At 43.3% G+C, this 24,849-nt stretch overlaps 1 protein-coding gene across 15 annotated transcripts in view; it reads right to left on the minus strand.

Moving 5' to 3' along the window:
• Window positions 1-24,157, minus strand: part of LOC123993336 (ensconsin-like) — a 35,723-nt gene extending 11,566 nt beyond the window's left edge. For 2 of the 15 annotated variants that reach the window (XM_046295371.1, XM_046295370.1), the window contains exons 1-9: window positions 24,020-24,157; window positions 10,381-10,503; window positions 9,597-9,677; window positions 9,076-9,239; window positions 8,132-8,240; window positions 7,252-7,341; window positions 6,389-6,496; window positions 5,442-5,552; window positions 4,785-4,883 (exon numbers count right to left, since the gene is read on the minus strand). In XM_046295371.1, coding sequence (XP_046151327.1) covers window positions 4,785-4,883; window positions 5,442-5,552; window positions 6,389-6,496; window positions 7,252-7,341; window positions 8,132-8,240; window positions 9,076-9,239; window positions 9,597-9,677; window positions 10,381-10,503; window positions 24,020-24,065 — 931 coding nt within the window. In that variant the 5' untranslated portion in view covers window positions 24,066-24,157. Of the gene's footprint in view, window positions 1-1,771; window positions 1,895-4,784; window positions 4,884-5,441; window positions 5,553-6,388; window positions 6,497-7,251; window positions 7,342-8,131; window positions 8,241-9,075; window positions 9,240-9,596; window positions 9,678-10,380; window positions 10,504-24,019 lie in introns of all 15 variants that reach the window. The other 13 variants (XM_046295378.1, XM_046295377.1, XM_046295381.1 and 10 more) reach the window with 11 other exon arrangements.
• Between the last annotated feature and the right edge of the window lie 692 nt (window positions 24,158-24,849).

A 24,849-nucleotide genomic window follows, 5' to 3' on the forward strand; every position in this document is an offset into this window, starting at 1 on the left:
CTCTAGAAGCACCGCAAATGCTGGAGGATGACGTTAATGGTTGGTACCCATTCGTTGAAAAAAAAAAACATTTTGATCATTTCAGGCGTATCAGCATTTCCTGTTTTAAATCATATTTTAGGGCTTAGCCTAGTACACCAGTGCCACTACTCCTTCCACCTTGAATTCAATCCAAATCAAAACAGTAGAATACACGACAGAAGTCCTTCAGGGAGAATTCTGTATGCACACTGTCAGCTACACCATAGAGTACTCCAGTATATTTGGCTTACATGGCTAGTCAATTTCTGACCCACATGGAGTAGCTAGCCTCTCTAAAAAGGGTGTTAATGAGAAAACCTGAGTGAGTCAGTTTCATAGAGAGCCAGTGTAAGCTGGTCTGTGGTTCGGGACACAAGTTCTTACTACTGTCGCTGGGTGCTTGCTGTGTCAGATTGGGGGATTAGCAGTGGTAATCCGGAGGCCCAGGGATCTTGCTCACCCTGCCAGTCCCTACTCTCAGATATGCTCTGTAACTCATTCTGACAGGTTACTGAATGAGCAGTAGAGATAAAGGATGCGTTGTTGAAATTAACACTCCCTGTCCATAAACTGTCACGTCATGTTTCTGGGGGCTATAATTATTAGTGGGGAGGGAAGCCATACCAGCTAACGTGTCTCAATGGGTTGTCGATACGCACCGCACAGCTGTCAAATCAGCACCACGTTACGACACTATGCAGCACATGGCAGGCCAACCAGGCCACTCAACCATGTTCAACTAGCCATCTCAGAGCATAGGGTTAATGGGTTCAGCCCAGGATATGTGATCAGGGGGTTAAGTCCATTAGGTAAACGGAGGAAGAGCCTCTAGATAGGGATCAAATGACCCCTAAGTAGTATGGAAGACATCTCATAGCTTCTGCACTTCCTCATGGTGACGTATTCCCATGAAAGCACATTAGATATTAACAAATAGCGTTCTAATCACCGGTGTTGCAAGTCAACAGAAGTCAATGACCTGGGCTGAACTACCTTTAGGTCAAATTAGTAAGACCAGCTGAACTGTGCATTCTGTAACAGGTATTCCAAAGGCAGTGTACTAATAGAATAGAGTTGTAACAGGGATTGGAGCAGAGCTCCTCTAGGCAAGTCCCCAGCTCCCTGAGAGCATTACTAGTTACCAGCACACAACCACCACAACACTCATTCTCTCACGCAACAAGCACTGGGCCCACAAGAAAGCAGCTTAGTGCAAAGCTTCGAGCATGGGCCCTGTTTCCCAGGGCCACATCCTCAGACAATTGTGTCTGAACTAAGTGCATGTGAGCAGTGCTTGTGTGTGGCGCCAATCTACATTTGTATACACAACCTTGTGATCACGAGTGTACTTTTACTGTAAAGCCAGTTCTGTACCACTAAGCAAGCAGGGCCCCTCAACATTGAAATCACAGGACTATAGCCTTCAGCCACCACTGTACAGCAACCACCACCAAAAACAACAAGGGGGCACAGATTGCTTCAAAGGATTTGCCGAGCCAGCAGAAGGGGCCTGGGCTAGAGAGATATATTTCTATACATCTAGTGACATAATATGGTCCTGGGGTGGGGGGAGATCTGGGTGTTTTATAGCTATTAGGTAATGATGTAATGGGGGCAGGGGTGTGGATTTCAGGCTCTTATCGTATACTGTAGCTAGTGATATGATGGAGGCCAGAAGCAAGGTTGGGGGGTCCCTGTTAAATGCTGAGTCCTCAAGCTCTAAAGGGGGTCTCCTCTGTGGGGGTTACCTGGGCGTCGCCTCCTTCGGCCGACAGGGCAGCGGCGCTCTTGCTCCTAGCTAGTGAGGCCTGGGTGGGGGTGAGCAGGCGACTGAGGAACCCTCCGTCCACGGGGCTCGCCAGGGGCTTGCGAGCTACACGGCCAGCATGAGCGGAACCCCCCCAAAAAATGAAGGAGCCAAAACAAGAAAAAGAAGGAGGCGATAGGAGGAGGGGGGGGGGGGTGAGGGTCAACACAAAGAAAGGGGCGGAAATGGGGTTTTGGGGGGGGTCACCATGTGATTTCCACTCATAAAAGGAGAGAATAAACATAAGAAACCAAGCCGTGTCGCAATAGTCTTGAATGGCTTCCCTGTGGAAACCTAGTCCTATCACCATTCCACCCAGTGGTCATGAGGACAAAGAGACCAGGAAAGGAAGCCATGAAAAAGTATTGAGACAGACCCAGAGTGATTGTCGAGCAACTGAAGAGGACTACAAGTGAGGTACAATGAGGTCAAATTAAGGTGTCCCTGGTGCAGAAGGGATAAAAAAAAGGGTGTTAGTGAGCTTAGTCCACAGACAGGAAAGGGTGTGTGCTATGGGGTAGATAGGGAGGGCAGGGAACATAGAGGTAAGGGCTCAACGTAAGAGTGTGCAAGTACTCTCAGGTTTCTCCTGTACAGACTCAGTGCTTTGTTTTGGGAAGAACAAGAATTTAAAGTCAAATGGGAAATGCCAATCTAAGGCAGTAATTCTATGCCCTGCCCACCGCATTTGAAAAGACAGTGGTGTACCGATCACTTATGCACGTTATCGGGAGACAGTGAGTCTGACAGTAAAAACCGAGAGCTCTTGATCTCATGCAATGACAGAATACAGTTCCCCTTTGGTTCCATTGGAAACCCAGTAACAAAAGGATGAAAAACAAAAACAGAAAGGTAAAAGTAAAATGGGCTATAAGCGCCGTTTCATTTTTGGCACTTTGGATGAAGGGACTTCCGTCGAGGCCTCCTTCAGGCTCCCTGACAGAGTGGACGTCTTTTTCAGACAGACTAATGTGTTAGAGGTAGAGTGGGCCAGCCCCTTCAACTGTCAGTCACAGAGCTCCAGAGTGATTATAGGACAGGGTCATCCAGGGAACATGATTAGGAACGGGAGAGTTTTCCCCTGTCTAGTTAATGAAGCGATTCAGCTTTTAAGGACAGACATAGAAGAATCCCACAACGAGACATCCAACTCAGTATGAGACGTTCAAAGATGATCTTATTGACTCAAACTGAAAGGCTGAAGGATATTTGAACACTGCATTAAGTCTCACAAAACATCACAGCACTGAGAAACAATTTGCCCTGTAAATGAGATGCGTATTTTTTTACTCTCCCCAACGCAGTTAAGCCAAAACCACGTTCCGTTATTCAGAGGAGCGTTCTACTACATTTACATTACATTTAAGTCATTTAGCAGACGCTCTTATCCAGAGCGACTTACAAATTGGTGCATTCACCTTATGACATCCAGTGGAACAGTCACTTTACAATAGTGCATCTAAATCTTAAATCTTAAAATCTTGAGAGGGATTACTTAATTCAGCAGAGTTCTTAATACGCTCCCATTGGCTAGCTAGCGGTGTCTCACTCACAGGCGATCAGCGCAGAGACAGTGACCTTCCAAGTTAAGGATGGAAAGTGTAATTTAACAACCACCATAATGGAGGCATATTATCATCATCATGTTTGGTAACATTTGCCCATGTATTTATTTTCAGAGTTTCAATGGGTTGTAAAAATGTCTCAGAACTCTGCTGAATTCCCTCAATTTAAGGTCAGCGAGGTTAACCTAGGCTAATTAACATTACTAGTTCGGTATTTGAAGTTATATTATCATAAGTAGTCTATCAGGTGAAAGCATATGCTTACTATTCATAATTCCTCAAATATTTATTAACTAAATCATTCAGTCGAATACGCTATGCTACAGCCATTGAGTCGGTCTGAGCGTTAAGGGATGCAAACGGCTAGCTCGGTCCACGACATCATGTTTGAAAAATGTACTATCTTGAAAATAAACAGGGCAAACGTTATTAATCAGTAACTGAAATTTCGCACTACAGAGATTGGAGCGCTCAAAGCGGTGTTTAACGCCCCTCTGAATAACGGGGCGTGGTTAGGCTTAAACGGCGTTGGGGAAAAAGAACGAACGCAAATGAGATGGTCGCTTTTCAAAATGACTACAATACATATACAGTATGGGCAGATGGCGTGAGATATGGTTAACACATAGGCATACAACACAGTTAGTAGTAGTAGCACAGCATTTCAACAAGGAGTGGCCATGCTAGTGCTCTCTAGACACTAGCTAAAGTGGGATGGCACTGACATACACCGCAGGGGCACGAGACCACACGTGTCAAATCCTCTGCTTACATACGTCATCTGCAGGGAAAACAGCAAACCCATTGTGACCAACAAACAAAACATTGTGTTAGTCAGGAGCACAAAGGAGGTATTTCTGGTTTAGAGCAGCTCCGAGAGAGAGAGCGAGGTTAAGACAAGATTATCTGGGAGCAAAAAAACACAGCAGTGAGCAACAATATAGGAGGGATCTGTTCGAGAAAGATAAAGGAGTGAGTTGAGTTAGCGACACGAGGACCAGAGAGAGAGTCCCTGGTAGAGACCAGGGATAGACGGAGACACAGGAGTTGGGCGGTAGGTTAGAGGCTGTCGAGAGGCAGACAGACAAGTGTGCGCGGTGTTGGCTGGAAAAGAGCACACGTGTAGAGAGAGGGGCAAAGAGTGGAGGAAAAGGCTGGTTTGGAAGTTTAGAAGCACTAGGCCGCTGCACTTCACAAATGCCGCACCACAACAGTAGCTGCAACTGGCTACACCTCTCCAGCTGGCGCATACAAATCACCGCTAGGAGCTGAACATTAGCAAACTGAGTTAAAAGACAAAATGTCAGAGGAGATGCGTGCTTGTTATTACAAAAAGAGGTCCGAGCGATGCAGACAACGACGAGAATATAAAATAGGTACATGCTAGCCACCTTGGTCGTCTGTAGTCCCCTTGTCGAGCTTGGAGGGGGTTTGCGTTTTGCCCCCTCCTGCTCGTGTAAGGGAGGAGCTTCTCTTCTTCAGGGAGGGTCCTACAGACAGGAGAGGGGGGGTTACAGCCTATCAGGGCAGAGGGGGCGGGTCAAGCTCCCCTAAAAGTCCTCAAGAACAACATGAATGTTATTTAGCATTATTTTGTTCTCATTACAGTACAAATCAATTGTTCGTCGACTGTGGCTAAATTGCACTGTATGTTCCATGTGAGAAGAAGGAACACAGCCATTGCACTGGTCATAATCTGGTTACTGGCTCTCTCTTGATAGAGCGCTACATGATGTCTAGCACCACAGTAGTGCATGGTGTTAGCCTGAATCGGTCAACTAATCAGTTCCAAGAAAACATTCATCTAGATCTAAGAAACAAGCAAAAAACGAAGACTATATCAATTATCTTAAATATGTTCAGGCACTCGTTTACAGTGTTGAATGAGGGCCTTCCCAGTGGGCTCAGGTTGAATCAATGTGGAATAGACGCCGAATTGCAGTCTTTGCCCAGTGGGTTGTAAGGAGCCTCAGAGTCACACCAGGCAATGGTTGCTCAGACCCATTAGAGGTTGTGTAGAGCATGTAAAGGAGGGACTTAATATGCACCTGTCTGTTCCACCTGAAGCTTTTTCCTGCCTTCCTTATTGGGCTGAGTGTATAGGTCGATTTTGTCGTTTCTAGGCAACCGATTCAATGACGAACTCCTCACACGAGCACCTGTGAGACAACGAGTAGACACCCAGGGTGAAACAGTGACACAGCCATTTCTCTTCCCGCCTCCTTCACAATAACAGGCATAGGAACATTGTTGTAGTTGGTCTAATTCGTCCCTTCTACTTAAGAGGGACATACACACTGGAATATTGCTGCAGTTGGTCTTACAATTTCCATCAACCTACCACAGGAAGGCCCAAGGTCACAGGGATCGTTATTACAAAAGAAAATGTGCCGACATTCTCAGAATGTGTTCCTAACCCTGGTGAAAAAGGAAACAGGCTAGTGGAATTTGAGACAGGTTAAGGAGGAGAGAAATCAACAATATCAGATAGCGATAGAGGACAGACAACATTGTAAGTATCTTGGCGACGGTAAAGGAAAAGGAAGCTGTGGAGAGAGAACGATTGGACCTAGAATGATTCTTCTTCTCAGTGATGGTCAGAAACAATGCAATTCCCTGTGAATCAAACCAGGATGAATTGCATTAGCATGGTACAGTACAAAGACTACCGAAGACGATAGAAGAGATCACAAATGCGCCACTGATGCTTTGGGGCAACTCCTTCCATGTGTCACAAAATGCACTACAAAACTGAAAGTGAACAGTAAATGGATGCAATGGAATCCCAAGTTCATGCTGGGTTGATCATTGGTTGAGGTCAGAAACAGCGAGCCACGGCATTGGTTTACCAGTCTATAATGTTCCGCTGATTGGCTTGTCTCTCAGCTCCTGGACACGGGAAGGAGAGGGTCAACGCAGTGACAATAACAGTGGGCTGACACAGTGGCTGGGTAGAGGGTAGGATGGAACGCAGGAGGGTGGAAAGGGGACTTACTTTTGTCGGGAGAGTTGATGAGGGTGGCGGAGGAGGAGGACAGGCGCTTGTTGATGCCAGCCTCAGACAGCTGTTTCAGGTTCATGGTGGAAGTGGAGCGCTTGTCAACTAAGGGGTGGAGGGAGAGACAGACAGGGAGGGAGGGGGTTATACAGGAGACTGACCAATGGGAGACTGGGAGAAGGGGAAAGGACATAAGGGGGGTGGAGGACAGGGTTCTGCAGGGTCCTAATGACCTGCAACCAACATTCAACACTCATTTAGTCTCAATTCTAGGGCATACTACACCGGTGGGGTCCATGTATGAAAACAAACATTGAACTATGGCACTACTGAATATAATACATTTTGATAACAGAACAAGTAGCAGACCAAAGCCATTCCAGTTCATAGGCAGGCACAGCAGTTCATAATAAAAGTTGAAAAGCCAGAAGAAAAAAAATCCACAGAATAGATACCACAGGTGAACAGTCAAGAAATCAACATTAGTTGGCACGTGTTAAATAGTCAACAGCAGTGCTGCTCAGAGAGCAGAGCCTACATGTGACACCTCATCTGGAAGTGCTTCAAAGTGAGTGAGAGAGTAATGAAAAAGAAGAAGTCCACAGGCTTGTGGGACAGAAGTGACAGTGAAGTTGCCCATACATGCTGATCTAAGGTCAGCCTTTCATTTTCCCCACTAATGGTTAATGTCAGGATAAGCTGATCCTAGACATGTGCATATAAGCAAAATCAACCCATCCCTGGGAGAACCAGGAAGATATTAGTGAGGGAGTGAGAAAGATAAGGGCTGGTGGTTAACATAACAGTGCCAGTCCATGCTGCTTTGCTGTGGGTACAGTAGAGGTATCAACCAGTTTAACCTGCACTTTGTTGTGTCCTGTGGGGCTTTTCTGGAGACGCGGGTGAGATTACTATAGCTACTGGAGAGGCGGCACCTGCGTCAGGGTCTCCTGTGGGGGGTGGGGAAGAGAGTCTCTCAGCGGGGAGACAGGAGCAGACACATACCACCCACAGGGGCAGTGAGGAGGAGGAAAAGGGCTGGCTGACAACAATCAGTAGATTTCCATCTCTGACAGTCAGCGCCCACAACACAGCTGCTAGGAAACAAGCTCACATGATAAGACTCGGATGAGGATCAAGACCACATATGGGTCAAATGACCTGATAACAGACATCTTTTTTTGACCTATAATATGAACATTGCTTTTATGAAGTATGGTCCGGATTCCCTTACACAGATTAAGCCAAATCCTTGACTAAGCGCTTTCAAATGGAGATTCTCTTGGATTACACTTTATGTCCAGGACTAGGCTTAATCTGTGTCTGGGATACGGCCCCTATATGATTATGAACAATAAATTAAAGAAAAACAGATTGAGATATTATATAGCAGCTATGCTATCGCTCACTGCACATTAAGAGTATGCGTCACTAAACTAAAGAGGCATTCAGACTTCAAAAGAAAAGCATAGAAAATGTTGAGAAATGTCATTAAGCGAGCCTCAGACATACGCAGAACATATACCGATGCCTAATCAACATAACTCCAGCTGACAGCAAACCAATAACGAGCCAGTCACTCTGAGGATGAGTCAGCAAGTTTTAACCGACCTGTGCTTTTCAGCATCCGCTGTCAGACAAATAGGAAACCATAAATCCTTACACACAGCCCTATACACTTAGCAGTCCTATCCATATGGTATAGAGCAGAGTGGAATGATATGGAGGAGGATTCCTTACCGGATCGGTTGTCTGATTCTGAGAGTCCTCCCCAAGACCACCTCTTCTGCCTCTGCTCTACTCTCTGGCTGCGCTCCAGGGTGCGCCGCATCACCGCCTCATAGTGCTCCTGCAGCACAGAGGGGGAGAGAGAAGGGGAGAGAGGGGGGGGTGGAGGAATGCAAAGTCATTCACATGACAAAGTAATACTCTGGTTCTCCCAAACCCAAATAAACAGGGTCAAAGGGATAATGATGACAATATTAGACTACGTCCCAGAATGAGGCGAGTCGATAACTCAAAGAGAAATGCTGTTTTCAGTCTGACAATAACAGTTCACTACAATATGATCATAGTGAAACAAGAGGGGGTGATGACAACGTTAGATAAAGCCAAATTGTCTGCTCTACTTTGAAGCAAAGATTAATATCCCTGTAATATTTTTTAAATTATTTAGTCTTTCATATGTTATACCAAAACTACATTGTTCTGGGGTGGTAGAGTTGCATTTGTCTGCTTAGCAGTGGTGCAAAGCAACAGGCCACTAGTACCAATCAGGCTGGAATAAGAACACTGAGGGAATGAGTTTCCTGCAGCAGACGCCCATTAAAAGAAGCAAAAACAGGAGATGGTTTCATTCATAACACTAACAAAGTATGCATCCTTTCCTGAAGTTGTTCACTCATGCTCTGACAGAGACATAGCATTAACTCTGCCAATTAGGCTACACCAGACAATCCCATGAACCTGAGCAGTGAAAATAGTCACCTCGTGATAGCTGCACATATGATTAGTCACTGCAGTTCACCCGTCCCAATTAAAATACATTATTTTAGCTTACTATGGATATCGACATGCTCCAGTTTAGTGCACACGTTTACGCCATTGACTACACAAATAGTCTACAAAACAAGAGTTGTATCTGTAGCGCCACCCTGGTGTTGGAGGACCCCCGGGACCCGTACCTTCTCTTCCTCCTGTTTCTGCTTCCTTTTCTCCTCCACAGCCGAGCGTCTCTGCTCCTCCTTCCTGCGCTGCTCGTCCAGCTTCTTCTGGCGCTCCTCCATCTGACGCTCCACCTGCAGCTTGGCCTTACGCTCTCTATCCAGGATCTGAGAGTCCTTCGCAGCTGGATAGGCGCGTGTGTGTTTAGGTGTGGCATGTATGCGCGCACAGTGTGAAGAGAAAAAGGGAAAACACATTGGTTTGTTTACTTTGTGACCAGCCCAGTGGTCAAAATCACCCAATTAAATCTCCCAGTAAAGTCCCACTATATAGAAGGTATTTCCTGTCTCAACAGGAACATGTAATGTATACACTTGTGTATGTTGCTAAGATAAGTAATGAAATGGTCAGAGGCTGGGCCCATTAAAGAGAATGGTGTACAGGCCGGACTCCTGAGACCTTAGCTAATAGCTAGTAGAACATGTTGATGGATTATGACCAACCCATAGAAATGGACCCACCATTTAGACTGAGCCCTTACCTTGCTGCCTATCGGCCTCCTCTCGTCTCTCTTTTGCCACTCGAAGCCGGTCGTCTATCCTTAGTGCAGCACCATCAATGACTGCATGCACACAGAGATGCAGATAAGTGTGTACACACATACAGTGTAAATAGTGTGGGCATGGGCTGAAAATCAGTGGTGGATTATGATGTGCTGCAGGGTCACCGTGAGTTAATCACCTGACAGGCAGATGTGCTCATCATGAATGACATTAATGCCCTTTGAGTCATCACCTTATTACTGCAACAGTTGACAGCACTGTTTATGCGGCATTAAGCCACAACGACATGGCGGTGTGACGTGTGAGTGATAAGTGTCACTCATTATAACCCAGGTAACAGACAATGAGATTTGTAGTTAAAAAACCTGTATAAGATAAGGAATATATATATAAATAAAAGCCTGTGGCTACTTGGCAATGAATTAAAGGTAGGCTTAATTTATGACTACTGAGCCATCGTCATGTTTACCACATGGTTAATGACAAACATTAGCTAAGCCTCCACACTGGAACTCTGGCAGAGGCTATGGGAGAGACATACGAGCTGTTCTGGTGGTGGGTGTGTATACGTTTGTGTAGGCCTAGGCTATAGGTATGCATAATATATGCATATGAATGTACCCTGTTTGTGTGTGTGTGTGTGTGTGTGTGTGTGTGTGTGTGTGTGTGTGTGTGTGTGTGTGTGTGTGTGTGTGTGTGTGTGTGTGTGTGTGTGTGTGTGTGTGTCAATGCAGATGCAGCAGGCTAGGGATATTTTGTTACCTGGCCGGGGAGACTTCGCTGCAGTGGTGTTGGGTGGTGTGTTTGCTGTTGCAGGGGATGCAGGTACTGGGCTGTTCCCTGCTAGGCTGCGCCGCTCCTCTGCCTGCGCCTGCGCAGATGCAGCTAAAGACACACGACACAGAGAGAGAGAGAGAAAGTCAGGTCACGCTGTCTAGAATAGCATGATGAAATGTCTAATGAAATGAAAATGCCTTTGGAATAACGAGCTGCTGAGCAGTCTAGAGCAGGTGGCTCTCTGTGCTTTGTTTGTCCTCCATAGGAATGCATGTTCTAGAGAGATCCAGAGGAATTAAAGCTACAGAACAATCCAGCTATTCAGCCTCCCCCTGCCCCCTCTCATCAACGGTCAGCCAGGCTGCTGTCCACTGGGCTCTGAGTCTCTCGAAACACCCAGTTCCCAGCATTCAAGTGACCACCCTATGCAGACATCCCTGGATTTTAAAGGATCAGATGAGGAACACTTTAGTGTAAGGGTTCAAATGTTAGTTTCAGACTTGGGCAAATGACTAAAAAACATTTGAGGCCTAGACCTCCATAGGGCACATCAGAGAGCCCCACTCAGCATGGCCAAAATGGCTCCATTCAAAGTTGTAACCTATTGCTATAGGGGCCTCTATAATAAGCCTACCAAGGCAGCCAAGGCACTAGGCCGGCAGAGGGGATAAGAGGGGGGGGGGGTGGAAGGAACATGATCAACAGCTCTGAGCCCTGGTAGCAGCCCTTTCCTCATCCCCAGTACGTGAAAATGTGTGCGTGCGTGTGTCAGTGGATAAAAAGTACCCAATTGTCATAAAAGTAAAAAGATAACTTAATAGAAAATGACTCAAGCAAACCAGATGGCATTTTCTTGCTTTTTTAAATTTACGGATAGCCAGCGGCACACTTCAACACTCCGATATAATTTACAAACAAAGCGTTTGTGTTTAGTGAGTCCGCCAGATCGGCGGTAGTAGGGATGACCAGGGATATTCTCTTGAAAAGTGTGTGAACTGGACCATTTTCTGTCCCGCTAAGGATTTAGGTCAAATGTATGGAGTAAAAACATTCTTTACATTATTTTCATTAGGAATGTAGTGAAGTAAAGTACAGATACCAAAAAAAACCTCCTTATTAAGTAGCACTTTGAAATATTTGTATTTAAGTACATTACACCGCTGTGTCAGGAGCATTGTGAGACTGCTGACAGAGGGGTCGTCATGTGATAGCACTCTGGCTGCTGATCAAGCTCAAGCCAATAGTCTGAAATAGCCTCCTGACTCCTGTCCTTCATGACCACCACTGATAAGTGGAAGGACAGGTTGTAATTTTCAACTGCTGCTTCGGTGATGCTCTATCTGGTTAGATTAGAGATTGTGAAGGGAAGAATACAGGAAAGGACACCGCAAAAGAGTCCCTTTCAGGCTGTTGGAGAACAAAGTCAACACAAAACCGGTCCCCTCTCACTGCTCTTTATGATGTCACATGCAAACAATAATGTTAGTGCAACACAAAGGAACTGTGATCCTTACTTCCCACAGCACCTCTGGCTCTCCCTACCTGTCTGCATTGAGACAGTAGGTGACAATAGGGGAGCTCTCAATGGCTCTCCTTACAAGAAGTGACACTGACAGTACACTGCGTTCACTGCCATGCTTTGTTTCATACTGTTGTTTTCTGCTGAGTGGGATGACCGGGAGTGCATATTACAGAAAATCTAATATAAGGAGGAAGAGAATCTGCAGGATAAAAAAAACAATTCAGACGGATATGAACACAAAACAAAGGCAGGTTATCAGCGAGTGGAAACTCAATCAGGAACATGAAGGGGACTATAGAAGAGGACTATGTTACATCCCTTTAGCATTACATTAGCCCATATCACTGTGGTTCTGGAGAGAACACCTCAAATAGTGACAGACAATGGAGCTCAAAGTTCAATGCTCCTCCACTCCCAATATTACTGGAATAGATGTGTATCTTTAGCCATTGGTCTTCACAGACTAGAGCAATAGGATGTAGTCAATAGGACAAAAAAATTAAAAAATATTCTACAGAATGACGCCGGAGGGGGATGGCTGCCGTTTTATGGGCTCCTAACCAATTGTGCCATTTTGTGTGCTTTTTCGCATTTCTTGTAACTTATTTTGTACATAATGTTGTTGCGAATGTCTCTTATGACCGAAAAGAGCTTCTTGATATCAAAACAGCGATTACTCACCTCAAAGATTTTTTTATTTAATGAGTCGGAAGCAAAGGCTATGTTGCTCCCAGATGGTCCCAAATCCTAGGGATGCACGGTATGAAATCGGTAAGCACATCGGAATTTAGCTTTTAAAAGAGCCGACATCGGCCCGATGTGTGGTTTAACGCCAATGTGCAAAACCGATGTAACGAACATATATAACGTAGGTAGATGAAGTAGTGGCGCCATGGAAAATACAGCACTACACAGAACAAAAGCAGAAAAATACTAAGCGTACACTTCCAACAACTGAACATGTTCAAGTCGAGCATTCATTTGAAAGAGTAAGAACATTTTAGCGAGACAACTCAAAGGTGAAATCCATTAACTTCGAGCTAGGGGGCGCTCTTAATTTTTGGATAAAAAAACATTCGTTTTAAACAAGATATTTTGTCACGAAAAGATGCTCGACTATGCATGTAATTGACAGCTTTGGAAAGAAAAAACTATGACGTTTCCAAAACTGCAAAGATCTTATCTGTGAGTGCCCCAGAACTAATGCTACAGGCGAAACCAAGATGAAATTTCATACAGGAAATGGTCCAGATTTTGAATGCCTTGTGTTCCAATGTCTCCTTATATGGCTGTGAATGCGCCAGGAATGAGCCTGCACTTTCTGTCGTTTCCCCAAGGTGTCTGCAGCATTGTGACGTATTTGTAGGCATATCATTGAAAGATTGACCATAAGAGACTACATTTACCAGGTGGCCGCCCGGTGTCCGTCGAAATTATTGCGTAATCTCCAGGCGCATGCATGTTTCCATTTTGAAGAGAGGAGAAACTAAACTGCCAGGAGTGACTTATCATCGAATAGATATGTGAAAAACACCTTGAGGATTGATTCTAAACAACGTTTGCTATGTTTCTGTCGATATTATGGAGTTAATTTGGAAAAAGGTTTTTTTTAATGACTGAATTCTCAGGGTTTTTTCTCAACCAAACGTGATGAACAAAACGGAGCGATTTCTCCTACACAAATAATTTGGAAAAACTGAACATTTGCTATCTAACCGAGAGTCTCCTCATTGAAAACATCTGAAGTTCTTCAAAGGTAAAATATTTTATTTGAATGCTTTTCTTGTTTTTGTGAAAATGTTGCATGCTGAATGCTCGGCTTAATTCTATGCTAGCTACCAATACTCTTATACAAATGCTTGTTTAGCTATGGTTCAAAAGCATATTTTGAAAATCTGAGATGACAGTGTTGTTAACAAAAGGCTAAGCTTGAGAGCTAATATATTTATTTAATTTCATTTGCGATTGTCATGAATAGTTGTAGCTCAGTTGGTAGAGCATGGCGCTTGTAATGCCAGGGTAGTGGGTTCGATCCCCGGGACCACCCATACGTAGAATGTATGCACACATGACTAAGTCGCTTTGGATAAAAGCGTCTGCTAAATGGCATATATTATTAACGTTGCATTATGCTAATGAGCTTGAGGCTATAAATAGGATCCCGGATACGGGATTGCTCGTCGCAACAGGTGAACTCCAAGATAATGGAATTCATTGCCCTTGAAAATCAACCGTTCCCTGTCGTGGATGATGTTGGCTTGCACAGACTTGTCGAGCACCGGTACACACTACCAAGTATGCGCTATTTTACAGATGTTGCACTACCGGAGTTACATAGTATTGTTGTAACGCACATCTATGAGCTACTTTTTATGGGTATCACTGCTATTAGCTTCACAACTGACATTTGGACCAGCGATGTCAGCCCCATGAGCATGTTGAGTCTGACTGCATAGTGAGTCGACGAGGATTTCGTACTAAGGAAAGCCGTATTGCATGTTCAAGAATGTGCTGGTTCTCATACCGCTGCTGCCATTTCAATGGCATTGGAGAACATTTTTTGAAACATGAACACTCCTAGCGCCAGTCAAAACAATCGACTCGAGAAATAAGCTCAACTGCGTCTGCAGTAGACGTGATACCCTCTGTCAAAACTGTCGACACATACAGTGGGGTTGAAACTTTCAAAAGTACTCTACAAGAGGCTGTAAACAAGCGATTCGGTGGAATTCTCTGAGCCTCTGTACTGTTCGATGCTAGGTACAGGGACGACAGATCCAAAATTCATACAACCACTGTACATCAAAACATTTTCAAAAGCAATGAGGCTGATGCAACAGATCAGACAGTTTAGATTAAAATGTTGATGAAGTTGTATTTCTTCATTATTATAAGCTCAGAAATGTGTACATGGCTGTAGGCTACACATGATTTCAAAACACAATTAGCCAAAAACACTTATCAGAAGTGCACCGCACGAGCAAGCAGTTTCATGTGACAGAGCTGAAAATATAAGTTAGAAATTAAGAAAAAAGGGGAGCTCTAAAGATGCAGCAACTAGCATGGGTTACTAATATGAGTAGGATTGTGCCTTTGGCTGCTGGACAATAAAATAATGTTGATTTGAAAAATAGAACATAAGAGAAATGCTAGTTTCAAAGGCATGAGGTGTTTCTAAAAGCATTCTCTCAACATTTCTGTGGTCGTTTTCTGGCTAGTCTACTTTGAAACAAGGTAAGACATGGTTCATAAAATGGCAAAAACAGCCAGGTTTTAAACAATTAAGTTTATGGTTAAATAGTTTCAAAATGCGGACCACCTCCGCTCAGATTCAAGGTGGGCGATGTGCAACAGGCACTGTCCTTCACTCTCTGATTTTGTGACAACTTGATCTGAATGAACTGTGCAGAGTATGGCGACAGAATCAAACCCATTGACGTTAATGTTAGTTATCATTCATTATACTTGTCAAACATGACTGACATTTAGCCTATATTTCTGTAATTTAAAGTCTCATAGTTTGGCAACATTTTCTGGCCCATCCCTCGAGTCAGCATCAGTTTAGACACGAGGCTGTAGTCAACATGCATATCACATACACTGACATGTAGGCTTTAAAAAAAAAAATTGAATTTTATTTTCAATGTTGGCCTCTAATCCAATTCTGAGCAGATGAATTATTTGATATTGCGGTGTTATTTATTGAAACTTGTCCATTTGGACAACTTAAAGGGATACTTCGGGATTTTGGCAATGAGGCCCTTTATCTACTTCCCCAGAGTCAGATGAACTTGTGGATACCATTTGCTAGCAGATACCAATACATTGCACTAACTCTAGTTAGTATTGGCTCGTGAAACTACCTCCAACTTCCTTCATACTGGACACAGAGGCATAAAGATGGTATCCACGAGTACATCTGACTCAGAAGTAAAGTATCCCTTTGTATCTATGCTCTTCTTGTCCGACTTATTTTTTACTTCGACACTGACAAGAGAACAAGCATTACTGTTGAGCCCTGAAACAGTATCAATATGTTTCATGCAGGTCATCATGGATGAATGAATGTCTGCTGCTAATCCCACAGGAAGTAGAGGTCAGTTTACTTTTCCTCTCCTCAAATCAAACCCCCCCGCCACATGTTGTTTACAAAACATGTCTGGACTAACACCGAAATGCTTACTTATGGGCCCATCCTAACAATGCTGAGAAAAAAGACAAATATGAAGTAAAAACACATACTAAAGTCATAATAGATGCACAATGAGTAACGAATAATTAAGTATATAGCAGGGGTACCAATACCAAGTCGATGTGCAGGGGTACGAGGTAACGCGTCACTGGGTGGGAATCCCAAGTTAAGGGACTCAAAATGTGGATGAAAAGGAGTTCTAATGAATGACGATAGCATTCATAAGCTTATGCACTAGTTAGCCAACCCACTGCCTCTAGAAACTGAGGGTTACTTTGATTCCTGCTCAGTATTCGAATACACATTTGGGGTTAACAATTAAGTAGTATAAACATCCACCTTTCCATCAAGGGAATAGACAGGGGAGAGAAACACAGGTGGAGGGAAAATAGATTAACCTTAACAAATACACAGCTCTTGGGTGTACAAAATAGGGGAGAAATGATATCATCCAAGTCTGTGCAGATATTTATGAATCATCAACAAAATGAAGTTAGGCTTAAAGTGACTCTTACGACACTATTCATCTGGTGTCCTTCTCGCCCTGCCAAGGCTTAGGCAGCTCTGTCGCATGGCAACTGTTGCTGAGCGAGGCAGAATAGAGCTTGAGAGACCAGACAAGGGTTTATATCTCGCTCACTGTGGACCAAATCCTCAATTCACACTAATTCCAAGCGCAGTGCCAAAGAGAACTTAATATTTTTTAAGGGATAATTCACCCCGAACCACTAATTCCTATGATTAACAGTGTTAGTGTTATATTGAAAACTATTTTTGTTAACAAAATGTTTCATTTTGGCATTATAGCATGATTGGTAGAAACATGTGAAAATCGTTTTTGGAAATCTATTGCAACTCAAGTCTACTACAAAACCCACAATGCAATGCTCTCTGGGCTACACAATAATACCCAAGTCAAAGCATGTGAAGTAGGGTGCATTCTGGGACAGGGAGAGCCCTCCTCCAAGAAGTGAATGGGAATCAATTGGGTGCTAGCTCAAAAACCAAACTTTGGCATGCATTTCATGAACAAGTACAACATTGAAAAATAGACTCATATCCTGACTTTCAGAAGGGATTGTGTGACAATTAGCTTAGCAACCGCATTTGGTGAATGTGATGAGTTGACAGTCAGTTTGGTGGGGCGATTTTCCATATATTGCCCAATGGGATACCCATCTCCTTTGTTACATCTTTGTTTCCCACAGACACAGAGCTTTGCGACATGGTTCTTAGAGAAATGTAGTTCAATTATCTGGTACACTGTTTAGATTAAGCACATCTAAGCTAAATATATACTTTGTCATTACGATATAAATGGATGGATGTGTTCTAGACAACTATGCCCATAACAGATATTGGCTGATTTGACGATCTGGAATACAGGTAATTATTTAAAAGTATTATAAAATGTGATGTGTGTGGTACCCCCATCAATAGAGACGAGAATTGTGTAGCTATGACACGTTCCTACATGATTTCCTAACTTTCACAGACTGACCACTTAGAAGTTAAATCATGGGGACATTTTCTATTTCCCCAAAATAATGCTCCTCCACTCCCAATATTATTGGAATAGATGTACATCTTTAGCCATTGGTCTTTACAGAGTAGCTCAATAGGAGCTAGTCAAGAGGATAAACCTAACACGGTAAACAAAGCTGCAGCAATATCTCAGTAATGTATTAGTGAAACAGCCTTAATTATCACCTGCTTGTGTGATAGCGTGATTAGGACTTGGTGTAGCCTGCCCTAGCAGACACAGTAAAGAGCAGGCTGAGGATATCATTACAGAACGTGAAAAAGGAGACCGAGTCAGTCACCATCCTTCCATCCACTCAAAAAAAGGATTGCAGTGGGCAAATATTGGGCACGCTCCATTACAATGGATCCAAATAACAGTTCACCATGCCAACATTAATGACCGAGTCCCTGGTTACACCCACCTATGCTCCAGTCCATACCCATTAACATTATTCAAAGCCAATATTAGTCTTAAACTATGCATTTGTTCAGGTCTCTCTCCATATATGTCAACGTAATGTAGAACTGAAAGAGCCAGGTGTCCCAGGGCTCTACAGTGCGACCATTTTAAAATGAAGGAGCACCAGTGGGGCTAGAGAAAGGAAAGATTCTAAATTTCTGTGTGCACCTAACTGTTTCAACTTAGGTGCACACGTCATCCTTGTAAAAAGGTCAACATAGAACCCTGTGTCCTTGTGCACACAGAGAAGAGCTGACGAGGGGAGGAAGAGGGCACCTGCATCCATCTCTCCATCACTATGGAGATTTGCATCAATAAGCATACATTAGACCTGAATGGGCTGGCTGCAGAAAATCAGACAGACTGACGCAGCACAAAGCCGGGCAAGAACGTGGGTAGTGTTTTTTAAACCAGAAGTCAATCGTGACTGTGTGAATGTATTATGGAAAACCATTAGGATAGACAACAGCTTTGCCTGCCTAGCCTATGTCCACAACTAAAACACTATCCTTTGAAAACATAACTTACTTTTTCCTGCATCAGACCATAGAGGACATTCCATTTTATATAGCATATGCTTGCTAGCTGCGGAGGCGCCACATTGCTGCGATAGGGGGAAACTCCTTAACCGATTAGTCTGTAGTACATAACTTATCCTATTAGGCAGTTAGGATATAGTACAGGAACAGCTTTGAACAGAGCTCTCTATAAATCACACGCAACATAGTAAATAGACTGGCTATAAACGGGTTGGTTGTTTAGCAACAAAACCGACAAATGCACAACTATTGGGCAAAATCATACAAGGTTGGCTTAGATTGTTGACATGTAAACCATTCTATTTTCAATAAACATTGGAGACAAACACATTTGCACAATGATCACCTGTCTTTAAAATACTTTGTAGGTGACCGTTGTTGGTTAGATAGCAAGCTTCTTTTACATTTTTTTTTTTACATAATAGCATTGGCATGAAATCTGTCAAAATACCTCAAAACAAGCCATGGTATCAAGAACAAGATTAAAAAAGTCACTTACAATTCCCCACATGGCAGTTTGTCATTGTTGCTATCTGTCCATCCAAAATCACAACAATACAGACTTCTTCCCCATTGTAGTATGCACATAATGTGACATTGTCAGCTAACCCATCTGTTGGTTTAGACTAGCCTAAAACATCCCCCAGGCAGAGCTGTTAGGGGCAGCAGTAAGAGACCACTGTCCACGGGGCTCCTGTCTTGGAAGAGGCCAGTCAATGGTCATAAACAGGAAGCAGGCCAGCCTGCACTAACATGCAGCTGCAGTTATGTTCAGACGGCCAAAACCACCAGTATCCAACCAGCAAATGCCTAACTTCAAAGCACTATGGGTAATGCACACTTGTATAACAGTATGGGGCATAAGGGTACTCATATATCCACCCGACTTTATAACTAGAGGTCGACCGATTAATCGGAATGGCCGATTAATTAGGGCCGATTTCAAGTTTTCATAACAATCGGAAATCGGTATTTTTGGGCACCGATTTGCCAAGTTTAAATTTTTTTTTTTTTTTTTTACACCTTTATTTAACTAGGCAAGTCAGTTAAGAGCACATTCTTACTTTCAATGACGGCCTAGGAACGGTGTATTAACTGCCTCGTTCAGGGGCAGAAAGACAGATTTTCACCTTGTCAGCTCGGGGGATCCAATCTTGCAAACTTACAGTTAAGTAGTCCAACACAATAACAACCTGCCTCTCTCGTTGCACTCCACAAGGAGACTGCCTGTTACGCAAATGCAGTAAGCCACGGTAAGTTGCTAGCTAGTATTAAACTTCTTATAAAAAAAACAATCATAATCACTAGTTAACTACACATGGTTGATGATATTACTATATATTATCTAGCGTGTCCTGTGTTGCATATAATCTGACTGAGCATACAAGTATCTAAGTATCTGACTGAGCGGTGGTAGGCAGAAGCGTAAACATTCTTTCAAACAGCACTTTCGTGCGTTTTGCCAGCAGCTCTTCGTTGTGCGTCAAGCATTGCGCTGTTTATGACTTCAAACCTATCAACTCCTGAGATGAGACTGGTGTAACCGAAGTGAAATGGCTGGCTAGTTAGTGCACGCTAATAGCGTTTCAAACTTCACTCGCTCTGAGCCTTGGGGTGGTTGTTCCCCTTGCTCTGCATGGGTAACGCTGCGTCGATGTGGTGGCTGTTGTCGTTGTGTTACTGGTTCGATCCCAGGGAGGAGCGAGGAGAGGGACGGAAGCTATACTGTTACACTGGCAATACTAAAGTGCCTATAAGAACATCCAATAGTCAATGGTTAATGAAATACAAATGGTATAGAGGGAAATAGTCCTTTAATAACTACAACCTAAAACTTCTTACCTGGGAATATTGAAGACTCATCTTAAAGGGAACCACCAGCTTTCATACGTTCTCATGTTCTGAGCAAGGAACTGAAACATTAGCACATATTGCACTTTTACGTTCTTCTTCAACACATTGTTTTTGCATTATTTAAACCAAATTGAACATGTTTCATTATCTACTTGAGGCAAAATGTATTTTATTGATGTATTATATTAAGTTAAAATAAGTGTTAATTCAGTATTGTTGTAATTGTCATTATTACAAATACACTATTTGTATTTAAATCGGGCGATTAAATCGGTATCGGCTGTTTTGATCCTCCAATAATCGGTATCGGCTGTTTTGATCCTCCAATAATCGGTATCGGCGTTGAAAAATCATAATCGGTCGACCTCTATTCATAACCCCTTATTCATCACAATAAACTGAGAACATTGGTTCACTGCTAAAGAAGACCCATGCTGACTGACCGTTGCACTGGTGCCTCCTGTTCAAAGCACCACCCACCACACACACATACCAGTCAGACGACAAGAGTAAGTTCAGTGGGTCAGTGAAGTTGTTCCAACACTCGCGCTCCCTCTCGCTCCAGGACCCGGCTGCAGCTGTAACAGGCTGGGTGTTACTTGGTTGGCAGAAAGTGCAGTACTGCAGATGCCTGGAGTGTAATGTGTCCACACGGTCTAACAATGACAGCATTCAACGGGGACAACTGTGATGAGGGTGCGCACACACACAGACAGCAGATCTTGTCCAGGACAACTGGGGACACATTCACTCAAGAGCTAAGCCTGGGCTATTTCCAGAGCCATCGGGATGATGATACGTCAGCAGGTCGTACACCATTCTCACTGGCTAATGAGAGAATGCCCTGACCAGAGCTTGGCTCCTTAGGGTGCACACAAGGACTGTCCCAGGTGTGGACATGCATCACATTTCATCAACATCACTCATGGTGGGCCAACAAGTGCAATTGAGTGGATAGGCTAGTAGGCTCAATGCTTATACAGTCCACTGATTCAAAGCCAAATCTATGAACTAGGCCCATCTTTCCTTTTAGTGTGTCATTTACTACTCTATACCGTCAAAATGAGAGGGCGATGGACTGGCCTCTTATTCAAATAATGTAGTCTACATTTGCTTCTCAAATCTTTCCACTGTGCCGAAAGGAGAGGGCCTTTTGCATGAGTAAGCACATCCATGATTGTTAACTGCAACACAATCAGTTCTTATTCACCCTATAAAAAGAGTTGACCTGCCTGGGGGCACGTTTCTCTCTGTGCTGTAATGCCTGGTGAGTAACCAAACTGTGTTCTTGACTGGGGCTCTGCCATCTCACTGGCTAGCGGGTCATGACCTCAACTCAGGGTTAACCTCCTGCAGAAGGCAGAGATGACAGGATCTACTCCTAGCCGTTTCACTGCTACAAGCGACTGCACCAAATAAGGCTTGTCAATTTCATCCTTTGATTCAATCACAGCGATTCAGAAATATTGATCACGCTTTTGATTCTGCAGCCCAGGATTCAGATATCCTTGCTGGGATTTGAGTCCCAGGCATCTGATCTACACTCAAGGTCTGAATGCCCAGTTTGATACACAAGCTCACATTCTTGTGGAGATTTTAAGGCTGGACTAGATTCCAGCCATTATTTTGTTAGCCTTCCTATGTCCAAATGTTGAGGGAACCTCTACAAAGTCAGTGCAGTTGGGATTTTCAAACATCCCCTCATCACCCTCTAGTCTAGATTGCATTTCACTGGAAAATACTTCCACAAAAATCAGTGTGGATGTAACTTTCAGAGTGAAAATATTGAATGGGAAACTGGATGAGGAAAAGTTATGGTCTACTTTCAGAAACCCCTTCTCCACAAGGAAAAATGCACACCCAATCCGTGTTATGTTGGGGGGGTGGACACTAGCATTTCAGCCAAATCTTACAGCTTGAGTCAAAACAAACTGGGCATTCAGACCTTGACGTAGACCCAGTGAGCACTTGGCTGCCACTCAGGAAGTGGCCCGCAAAAGAGAAAAGTAATGGACGAGGGACATTGAAAGGAACTGTATGTAAATAAAATTACTACCGCTATAGAGTAAAAGACAGAAAAAGTGTTGGTTTATAAAGCAAATTTCAACCACTCAAGAAAGAACCCTTTATCACTGACTACATCCATGAAAACTAGCTGTAACTGGACAGTCTTATCCTCCATCAGCAGCTATGTGGGCTTGTTGTTCATTGCCTGTGTGGAACTCAGTGCAAGACCACTTTAGAAGTTATGTAGCTAGCTACCTTGTCAAAACCATTTTTGACCATGGACATGATTACATTAGTCTAGTAAATCTAATCATACTAAACTTTCAGAGTCACTCATCTAACTTTTGAACCATATGGTAGAGTCATAGGGTTTGGATTATTGCAATTCTCTATTGAATGGACATATCTTTATAAAACTTGAATTAAATACTAATTTTATGGGTGAACACCTTAGAATCTGTCACATGTAAACAAGGTTAGTACAGTAGACTGAAATATGTTTTACTTTGAGATAATGTTCACTGCTTGAATGCTAGCTAGCTAACAGGCCAATACAATTGATGTTGTAATGTTAGCTAGCTAAAGTTAGCTAACAGTTACATACAGCAGGGAAACTGCTGCCTAGACAAATATGGTTAGCTAACTAACGTTAACTCTTTGCTCCGCTAGCTACCCTGATAATGTAATTTGAAAAAGTATCACTTGCTGGCCTTCCCAGAATCAATCTTATTAGCCGAGATATCTACCTAACGTTAGCTAGTAAACTAGTTAGTTAGCCAGCCAGAAACCACCGTTTGCTACTTTTCATACAACATGGCTAGGTATCTAAAGTTAGCGTACAGTAAACCGTAGGACTTGGGAGTCAAAGATGGGCATGACGTTAGTCAGAAAGTAAACACTTGAGGCTGGCTAGCTAAGTGTATACACAAATCTGCCAACTATGTTAAATGGCCAAATAAGTTAGTTAGCTTTTACCTAACTAGTTAGCCAAATATTTAATTTACATTTTTTTTAAAGTGAATGTATGGCGCCAGACATCAGCGCGCAGATGTGTCAAACGGTCACGAAATCAATTTCGGATCCAACGATTGGTTGCCGTTGTACTACTACGTTAACTCTTGTTAGTTTAGGTGTTTAAATTGAAGTTCACAATAAATAAAATTTAATTTAAAAATTCCGAACGTTGTACCAAATATAATGGCGTGGTTATGATTGCTAGCCATGTCACATTACAGTGCAAAATAAATGACCCGGTAAACTATCATTTTGATGTAGCTATTCCGCTAACTAGTAGTAGCTTTGACAGATAACATTAGCTATCAAACTAGCACCGAAGGGGATCAGACTACCAACCCCAGCACATTGTCAACGGATAGCTACGGCTTACTAGCCACAGAACATGTTCAAAATGAGTATTAGCTAGGTTACCGGTAGCAGGGTCACTTGGCAAACAACCAAGAGCAATTTCGACTTAATAAAATACATTTGGCACATCAATATTTAGTTATGCTATGTGTATTTCTTACCCATTTGAGCTCGCAACTCTTTCAGAGACGTTGCACCCTCCGCCATTTCTATGAAGTTTTCCTTCTCTATTTTTTTTATGGCACATTACCCAGAGACGCGCATAATCAGCGGGTACGTGGACATCCAAGTAAAACAAGGGAACGAGCCAATAATAGGCAATAGCGTCACCTAGCGTGAGAATTTATGGTTGACAGTAGGCAACTGTTGCTTATCATGTATTTTGACACGTTGATGGTGAAATCGTTTCAGAACACAGATTATGGAATGATAATGTATGCATGTTTTATTCCAATGGAAGTTTAATTAGAACACAGGTGGTAAGTAATATTAGGCCTCCCGAGTGGCGCCACGGTCTAAGGCACTGTACACCGCAGTGCAGGATGGGTCACCACAGCCCCTGGTTTGAATCCAGGCTGTATCACATCCGTCCGTGATTGGGAGTTCCATAGGGCAGTGCACAATTCGTCCGGGTTTGGCTGGAGTAGGCCGTCATTGTAAATAAGAATTGGTTCTTAACTGACATGCCTAGTCAAATAAAGCTTACATGTAATATATATTGTTTTGTATAAATATTATATGTATTGCTGTCATGGCATAAATACAAAGTTTCCTTGAGGACTTACCTTATGGAGAAAGCTGGAGTGTCTGAGGAGATTTGCTGCAGTGGTGAACCAACCCCTCCCATAAAGAAAACAACATGTTCTCCCTATTTCCATCCAACACTAATGCTTCTGTCCTACCCCATCTCACATGCCTTAGCCAGCGGGCCCTCATTAATTTTACATGGAAAACAGGGAGAAACATGACACTGTGGGTTCAGTTACACTGC

The sequence above is a fragment of the Oncorhynchus gorbuscha genome, linkage group LG13 (assembly GCF_021184085.1).
Source record: "Oncorhynchus gorbuscha isolate QuinsamMale2020 ecotype Even-year linkage group LG13, OgorEven_v1.0, whole genome shotgun sequence".
NCBI classification, from domain to species: Eukaryota; Metazoa; Chordata; class Actinopteri; order Salmoniformes; family Salmonidae; genus Oncorhynchus; species Oncorhynchus gorbuscha.